Raw genomic sequence first — 9,418 nt, forward strand, 5'->3', positions numbered from 1 at the left:
TTTTGTGTATGTCCTTCTGTCCGCAAATCCTTGGTTGGTATGGTTAAATTTGCTTATCATAAAATATAAAAAAAATTAAGTCGAGCAATTATTAAAAATATTTGAGTGAAAATATAAATTCACAATTCTCGTGAACTGCATCTGTGTCCTGGCACCAAATGCGGCAGTCGTTATATTGATGTAATTGTGTCTGCCCACAGCCAGCTTTCACAGTAAAAAAATACAGTTTATTAAACAAAAACAAAAACTAAAGATACAATTACGATAACAATTTAAAGATTACAATTACAAATACTTAAAACGGAGGCCGCGCTGGTTTTTAATAACCGGAAAAATTGTATAGAATGTGAAATAATATAAATCTGCGTAATAATCTAGTACATGTAGGAACTTCGAGATATATTCGTAATTTATAATTTTTATAAATTAGCTTGAGCGACGGTAAATACAATATTATACGGATTTATTTGTTCATTTTAACGTAATATTATATATAGTCTCAGAAATCCGCGGTATTACAGAAAAATTACCTTGTTCCTTGCAACGGGACAAACTCCGAACTCTTCTTACAAATAATCAATTAGATAGCAGTAAGTTGCGGAAACGACGTGATACTAATAAAAAACAATTAGCTGTGACCTACTGACCGACACTTTTTTCGAAGGAACACATTTAAAAACTGCATCCTATTGGTTATTGTTCCGCGTCGTCGTCTCAATGAGTACAGAACGTTCAAAAGACTGTAGCTATTAAGGTAGAACACCGCCAGATTCCCCGATTGTACTTCGGCACGCTCCAGCCGCACATTACAGAGGGCGGGCGGTGTAATACACCCGCTACCTGAAAGCGACGAGCAGCATGTAACAGTATGCGCGAGGCCAGAGGTGTGTTCCAGGAGCGCAACTAATAAAAGGCCGCGGCGCAGAAATTTTCTTCGAAACGCATAGAGCTGAAAATTTAGTAGGAATGTTCGGAACACCATAGTAGAAAAATGTTCAAGGTCATGTGGTCCAAAAATATGAATTTCGCGATTTTCCGCGAGATGATAATACCTGAGGCTGAGTTGTAGATCATAAATAACCTATAATAACATCTACTTACTTTACTTTTCATTTTTTTTTAATTTTTCATAATAATCCACCGCTTCTGAGATATTACGTTTGAAACAGTTGAAAAAGTCGTAGTTTTCACAGGGTAGCAATCTCGAGTTCAACGCAAAACTCGAAAGAACATAGCCCGTTCTTTGTATTGTAACATGTTTTTGTAAATTATCATTTAGTACTACTTTTCTAATAAAATAGAGAACAATTTATATGCCAAGCTTTTTATATTTTCAGCATACAATATCTTTAAAAAATATGTTTAAGAATTGCATAAAATATATTTATGTTAGTCAGATAAAAGACATCCAGCAAGGTGAGGTGATTTGAGTCCACTGAGGAATAGTGAGTGAAGGCAACCGGCTGGTGACAGTGGACTGAGCTCGGGGACCGTCGCGGCGCGGCGAGGCGGCTGCGCGGCGGCGGATGCTCTCGAAATAGCTCCTCTATCGTATATTATAATTAAGGTGTCGTCGACTTCATCATGGCCATGGCTATGAAACCCGTTTGTCCACGGAGCAGCCGGCGCGGCCACGGAATGCGCTCGCCGCGACATCTGCCCCCCCCCCCCCCCTGGCCCACAGCCCGCTCACTGTCACATGTTGGCGTTGAATACACGTCGGTACATAACATCTCCAATAAAACCTTACTAAATTAATTAAAAACACAAGCCACGCCTTGCCAGAAAGGCAAAGAACTGCCACCGGGAGCGTTCAGGCTCCAAGAAAGTCGACGTCTTTTTGAAGTGGAATAATGTTAGAAGCTTAAACGACTTTGATTCCTCATAACGCTGATTGTATAAAACAGGCGCTGTTGACAGAATCGTCACAACCTTTGGAAAAAACTATGAGCACCAATTCGTACTCATCCATGATGCAAATCAAGCTCAACGAGTCAATACTGCTTTCTTAGAACACAACATAACACGTTTGGACTGGCATGCTGGCTCACCTGACATAAACTCGATAAAACAACTGGTGGGATAGTCCTAAGCGAGGTGTTTGGAATCAGCCATGCACCCATACGTGCGGGATTTCAATAAAGCTACTATTTAAGAATGGAATCCGTAAGAGATGTGGAGGACTCTATGCTCAGCATTCCTAGCAGGATCACCGCATGTGTTAGGATAGCACAGGAGAGAGGTGTATCTACAACATAAAAAAAACTTGTCTAAAAATATAAATTTAATTAAAGCCTCTTTTTTACATTGAATTTTAGTCATAGATATTTTAAGATTGAAAAATAAATTATTGATAGTAAAAAATTTAAAAAAACACAATTTTTTATTACAAATATGTAGTACGTTTGTCTTTTAGGAATAATAATTCTTATTTAAGGAAAGACACTTACACACGCTCGCCGCCATTAGGAATTCAAAAGGACGGGTCGAGGTTATCGATTTGAATCTTAATCGATGAAGTTTATGTGAATTAATTTAGCTATGGACAACACCGAGCTGACACCGCGCCATGACAGCGCCGTGACAGCGTCGCCACCGCAACCTACCGTACCTCACTGCTGTGACTCACTCAACGTTACTATGACATTTATTTTCTACAATGATAATTTAGAACTTGGTGTCACGTGTTACAAGAATTACACCCAAGTACAGCGTGGAATTGTTCTGATACAATATTTGATCGTACTACAGTATTATTAGAATCTGTTTTATTCCGTATCTCACATAGACGTAAGGTAATTTTGTTTTACGGTTATTTAAGTCCTAGCGGTTGCCCGCGGCTTCATCCGCGTGGAATTAAAAAAGCCTTTTTTTTACTTTCGCACAAAAATTACCACCATTTTGGAGATTACCCGTAACAAACGCGGCTCTGCGGACAAACAGATAAATATTAAAAAAAATGTTTTTTGTTATATAGTAACGCCAATGATCATGTGTATGTAATATGAAATTTTGATTTCGATATAACATACATACAATCTGATTTTATTCATTTTATAGATATGATGATGATAGTCAAGGATGATCTGCGCCTGAATGGCTTAAGTGGGTAAGCAGTTACGAGTTTATAGAAGATAGAGATAGATAACTCACTATACGTTCCCACCGAGAGGCTCGGAGCATACACTACGTCAGGGGTGATGAGATAGATGTATAGTTATTGTTATTCTGTTATATACAGAAGTTATGAATAGTTCTGAAAAAAGTTAGAAAATTAATATTTGTGTAGGTAATTTATATAAATGAAGAGTAAACACGGTTCCACTATTCTAACAATTGTTCAATTTTTAATACAGAACAAGTTCACTGATAAAGTCGACGCCATTTTTGAAAACGTGAATCTGTGATGACATATTACAGCTGAGCTAAAGAGACGGGGTGATCACAAACCTCTACAAGCTATACACAAAATCACTCTATTTACTCGACAATAGTTCACAGAAAAAACATTATGAGCCAAAAATTAATGTAAGTACTCATTTCCCATTTCCGATTCTCTATTATGTTAAACCAATGATTTGCTTGTTAAAACAATGAAATCGATGATAAAGTGGACGTGGTACGGCTTACGGCCGCAAGTGTTCCGCCAGATGTGCGGTGATCCGACAGCGAGTTCTCGTGGCTGTTGTGTACTGTGACTGTGGGCAGCGGACAGCGGGCGGGTGGCCAGCGGCCCGGAGCCTCGCCCACGCCGCCGAACTGCGCGCGCGGGGCTCCACACACGCTGGTTGCTGAATCGCACACGCAGCGTTCTGTTTTAACAAAAGTCGTTAACCTACTATAGCAACATATGTTGTCAAATGAAGATATCACAATTGGTGTACACGTCATCGGCCGATCGTGAATGAAGCCCGTTTGTCAGTTGTCAGGCAAATTGTAAAATATTGACAAATTGCATTTGAAACTTTGTCAAGATTCACAATTAGTGATACGATTGGAGAACCAAGTTTTTTTTAAAAAAAAGGGACAAAGCAGGTGCCTGAACATTGATTGGGTTAACATCGGTGCAGGTGATAAAGTGTCGCAGGACCGACATAATTTGTGAATAAATGCGTTCAATATGATATTTATAGATCTTTTTCAACTCGTCTAGACAAATTACAAATGGGCGACATTTAGATCGAACGTTGACATACGTACTTAAATAATTATTGAAGTATAGTTACGTTTTTATGTTTATTTTTATAAAACGAGCCGCATCAGCAGTCTGCATTTCGCACGGACAGTATAGGATATAATTGTATTTTCTACTAATTTACCTTTTCTCGCTCTCTCTCTCTCTCTCTCTCTTATACTTTTATGAAATTAACGAAATAACTTTTATAAACATTTGAATCACTAAAGCGAATCAAATTAGTGAACCGAGAGCCGCACCCCACTCCTATTCTCGTCTGAAAGCCGCACCACGTTGCTACTATTGTATGAAAGAGCTTCCGCCAATTTCTTTTGACGTTATTTGTAGGAAGTCTCAACTCGGAGAGCACACGAGGCGAACACGTTCCGCGATGCCCTATCTCTGCCACACAGACCTAGTTCGGTGGCCATCGATTATCCGATAACCGCACTAATACCATCCAAAATACATTATCAGGGATAAGAGCGATTGCAGATAGGAACGAAGGCGATTGGCGACGGCCGCTCGCCCCGCGCTCCTTGTCGGCCGCTATCGGCCGCTGCCGTGCGCCTCACTGATATCATTAGTAGAAGCTACTTGCCTACTGATATGTAATTATGTACATTTTGGAAAAAATATATACCAAATCCGTGTTAAAACAGAGTTCCTAACAATATAGATAGTGTTATCAGTAGCTACAGGTCAAATTAAACTTATACCTACTGTTGTTATAATAAATAAATTCGACGTATCTGATTAAAATTATTTCATCGCATTTTTTGACTTGAATCTTTGGAATTGACATTAAGTTAATAAATTCATAGATGGAAAAGTCAGAAATCGGTGTATTCCTCGACTTAAACAAACACATACGTACGTCGTAAGTTACATAATAGATAAATACGATAGTTGTATACATGTATTATTGTAGTTATATGCATGATGCCTTGTCGTGGATTCCAAAAACAACATGCATTTTTGTTTTTGACTGCTTTTTTTAAGTCGGTTCTCTTTTGCTCCCGAATAAGTCATAAGTATGATTGTATGTATTCCAATATGAGCTGTTGTTGCTCAAACGACTAAACCGATTTAGTGAAGTGAGGCGTCATTTGATTAGTATTTTTCTCGTGAATGACGTAGGTCAGTCGAGATTTTCGTTTTTTAATTAACAAAATGGTGATTGTACTTTTTATTACTATATATTACATAGGTAGTATATTTTTTAATATGTCTTAGCCAGATTATAGAATCAATATTGCAGTCAGCCCAAGTTCATTAAGTGTGCGTGTTTATTGTCATAAGCAAAGCGACCTGACTTTCGCATTTTTATTATTAGTAAAGAATAAAATGTACATATTGACCTTTGGTGTTAGTGGCTGCACAGCCGCACCCTCCCTGTCGGTATTACCACTCGGTTAAATAATGTATGTTTCATCAGGAGCGCGGTGGTTAGGTGAGATGCAGTGAGGGTCGTGGCAAGCTAATATGTATGTAGTGCGGTGATTCTTCTACCTACACGCGTTTAGGTTTATTTCACTTCTTTGAACAGAGTTGTTCTCTAACAGTTGGCGTCCCGCTGCGAGATACCGACGAATTTATAAAAATTATACAATTTATCGAAAATGTCTCGACGCCAAGCACCCAAGCCTACATGTCCGAGGCGGATCTCGAGCTGTAGGCACGGGGCGGCCCGTAAGCGAGCTGTCGACCCCGAGTTGAATCAACAGTTGTGAGGCACCCCCTTCCGTGCCGCGACCACCCACATCACCCGTCGTCCCTATCTGGGATAACGATCGCTACGACCACTAGCCAACACGTGTCAGGTCGCACGGACAGAACGTTAAACTACTTGTGAGTGAAAGATATGGTGAGATGGAAAAGCAGCCGGGTGCGCGGCGGCCGCAACAACCTCGGCATACGGTAGGAGCGGCTCCGCTGGTGTGCTAGTATGTTATTAAGAAACAAACATTTTGTTCGTCGATTAAGTTGTTAGGTCGCGCGCGCTCGCGTTGATGTCTTTTCGTCGTGGTCAAGGTAAGGCAAGGCGTGACGCGCCTTAGCCTCACACGGCCACACCGGAAAATGTAGTATTTTCACTACACTGCGCTACCTAAAGGTAATTCTCGTATCTGTTTGTTTACTAACGAACAAGTTAATAAAAGATCCTGCGGTATCCTGAAAAAATGCTAAAATGGCGAAATAACCTTTACCCGTAGACATTTGCAATTAGTTAGAAGGTTAATGAACTTTTAATAAACAGGGGAGAGGATAATACACAGAAATGTATTTCCTTTCCTTAAATCCCCTCCCCCGTAAAGATAAAACTTCCTCTTCCCATCCTTTCCTTATTAGAAGAGTTAGAGAATGGGAAGAATACTAGAATTAGCCTCTTGCACACACTCATCGTACACATGAGGTCATAAGTAAAGTTACAATTTATTTTGCAAAATTAGACCGTGTCTTGTTTTTGTCAGTTAATACCAAGATCGTGATAAGAAATATAACATCAAAGTAAATAGAAAGTGGAAGCGTTCACAGCTCATCAGCGCTACTTTCTAATCCAATGAATATTTTATTGACTATGTGAATATGTGTAATATTAAGCAAAATAGTTTCATGTTAAGAAAACAGTCAACAAACCCGCACTGGGCCAGCGTGGTTGACTAAGGCCTTGTCACCCCTAACTTAGGATAGCATCCGATCTCAGTGAGGACATAAAATGAACTAATGATGATGATTAAGAAAACGCAGCACTGTACACATAGCCATTGGAGAATCTGAGGGCGCGAGGTCTGAAGCGACGCGAAGGTTGCCGACATGTGAAGGCTGATTATCGTTACAATGTGCTATACGCTTCTTGATGCGTTTCGCGAACTTCGTGTTGCGCAGTTTGCGTCGCGGCCGGTGTCGCTCGAAGGACGCTCCATATCACAGTGCACATGTGTGGCGACGTGAAATTACATAGTTTTCGCCGAGGACGGCAAGTCATCGGATCGCGGACAGTCCCCCGCGCTCCCCGTGGCCAGATATCGCCGATCTAGGCAGCCATCGCGCTTGCTGCGAGCTAACTACTTAGGTTTTAATATGATCGGTAGCGACCCTCCACACGCCGGCCGTCTTGCTGTTGATTCATAGAACGAAACTAACCTATGGCGATCATGAGGAAGCCAAATACAAACTCGCGTTAATTTATGCAGTGTTCTTATGCCATAATTATTTGTGCTCTTGCAAATGCACGACGTGTGACATGCGAGGTTGGGGATGACCATCGAAAAACGTGCGCGCTGACAGCCTGCCGAGGGTGCAGCGCCGCGCCCCCTTTTATTTATAAGGCGGCACTCCCGGGCCGTTGTGACGTCACCTCCTGAAATACGCGCGCGGCGACGCGCCGCGGTCGACGACTCCCGAAATAGATGCACACCGCGCACCTATAGGAAGTCAAGAACCGGTCCCGTGCCGCGGCCGCACCGCCGCTCGCAGTGCGCCGGGGAAATTTAATTCGAAAGCGGCCGGCGCGAGTTGGCTTTCTCCACACTGCGCCGCAGCGTGCTGCGCCGCTACCGCGTGCTGTGAGCGCCGGCGCCGCAACATCCTAATACGTAATTAAGAAACGCAAAAACGAGGTTGCATGTTAACGGTTTTCAAGCGTTCTGTTTTGAGACATGCCGACCGCGCGATATATGTTACTTGTCAAATGGAAATGTTAATTTCAAAACGTCCTCTCGAATGCGACATGTGGCCATGCTCTGTGGCCGGCGACCAGCGACCAGCGGATACCGGCCCTAGTTAATGAGTTGGAAACGCGTGCTCGCGCGCCTTCGCTGGGAATTTTAATTAGCAAAGGAGACGAAGTGAGCGGCGCGCGGTGGCACACACTCAAGGCACGACGTGCCGTTGCGACGGGCTACTGTCTTACTTTACTAAATTAACTGTTATATTGCTTATTTTTTCTAACCCTTTACAAACACATCTTGCAATATCATTACAGAAATAAAATTGTGCTTGGCAAGTACATCAATTATCGAATTTTAAATTTATGTAGGTACTTGGGACACACATGCAAAGAGTCCACCTGCACGACCACTTTGCGAGAGCAGCGTACGGTGCGGCGGCGCGCTGGCGCGCGAACACGTGGCGACCGCCTGCGTGCCGCCTTCAGCCGAGTCGCTCACTCCACATAGCTTTACCAGTGGCTTCTTCTCCGTCCCGGGGCAGTCCATCCAGACGAGTGTTGCTGAACGGCGTGGTGCGTGGCGCGGGCGGCGCTCGACGTGACGCAACCGCAACCGCGTAGCGCCGGCGCAGCCGGTAAATATAAACCACCGACCGACCGGTTCCACAGCCCGGCCCGAATTCCTCGCAGACTTCTCGATGCGCAGAACTTGGAGCGCGGACGACATCTTTACCTGACAGTATTAGAAAATAACGAAACGACTCTAATGCTGCCCGGTAAGATGCGAACCGCCACTCCGTCCGTGGACGTAGGACGTGCTGAGACGCGAGCGTGGCGCGACGAACGCGAACGATCTACACGTACGTCGAGGACGACCGCGCGACGTGGACTGGCGGCAGCACGGCGCGGGCACGCCCCACGCCCCGCCCCGCCCGCCGCGCGCTCTCGCGCCCCGCTCCCCCCGCCGGCACCGTTCACTTATCATTATCACTGGCTGTGTAATATTCCAGCAGGAATAACGCTCATGATAATGGGACATTTAAATGTCAGTAAATACCTACATAATAATATAATATTTTAAGCAGCTGTCAAAGCGAGTCGGCGGCGACGCCGCGGCTCCTCACGCCACACCATACATTTAACGTGACCGAAGACCGTCAACTGCCACTCCATGCCATCGCTGCTCTAAGCACTGATTAAAACACGCTTCTTTAGCTGTCTCTGCATCAAACAAGTGATCTCATATATGAAATAAAATCTAATTCAGCCGGTAAGGTTCTGATAGCTGGCTGTTAGGCTCTGTCTCCTGCCGCCAACGCTTTGAGAAACGGCTGCTAGGCACACGCACTTGTCGGCAAAAATCTGAGAGACAGTGTGTAAACCCCAGCCCCTATCGGACTGCACGCCCGCAATGCCGAGCCTATAATTTTTAATAGAAGTCCTGTAAGTCATCGCTGCCGTCGCTAACCAAACTTGATGGTTTACTGGTAGGGATTGCAATTCAGTTTATTCCCTGTGGAATCCCGCAAACATTGAAGCCAACAACAACACTTTTTCGACGTTAACCGAAG

At 43.4% G+C, this 9,418-nt stretch overlaps 1 protein-coding gene across 3 annotated transcripts; it reads right to left on the bottom strand.

Moving 5' to 3' along the window:
* Positions 1–1,357: 1,357 nt before the first annotated feature.
* Positions 1,358–8,736, bottom strand: LOC106716303. Of its 3 annotated transcripts, none has more exons than XM_045686962.1 (3): positions 8,362–8,736; positions 3,631–3,812; positions 1,358–2,248 (listed from the first exon to the last, which is right to left on the bottom strand). In XM_045686962.1, exons 1-3 carry the CDS (start codon positions 8,572–8,574, stop codon positions 2,152–2,154), a joined length of 492 nt encoding a protein of 163 aa, XP_045542918.1. In that variant the 5' UTR covers positions 8,575–8,736; the 3' UTR covers positions 1,358–2,151. The 3 variants fall into 3 exon arrangements, with proteins under 3 accessions (XP_045542918.1, XP_045542917.1, XP_014365293.1); XM_045686961.1 differs by having other exon boundaries at positions 8,247–8,736; XM_014509807.2 differs by lacking the exon at positions 1,358–2,248 and having other exon boundaries at positions 2,928–3,812; positions 8,247–8,736.
* Between the last annotated feature and the right edge of the window lie 682 nt (positions 8,737–9,418).

Source organism: Papilio machaon, chromosome 4 (assembly GCF_912999745.1).
Source record: "Papilio machaon chromosome 4, ilPapMach1.1, whole genome shotgun sequence".
In the NCBI taxonomy this organism is placed as follows: domain Eukaryota; kingdom Metazoa; phylum Arthropoda; class Insecta; order Lepidoptera; family Papilionidae; genus Papilio; species Papilio machaon.

Bases quoted from the DNA above. Each gene is read 5' to 3' on its own strand.
- LOC106716303 (XM_014509807.2), bottom strand. From the start codon at position 8,574: ATGTCGTCCGCGCTCCAAGTTCTGCGCATCGAGAAGTCTGCGAGGAAT. The intron at 3,813-8,246 runs GTGGACTCTTTG...TTGTTAAAACAG, and splicing joins CTCGCAAAGTGGTCGTGCAG to AACGCTGCGTGTGCGATTCA.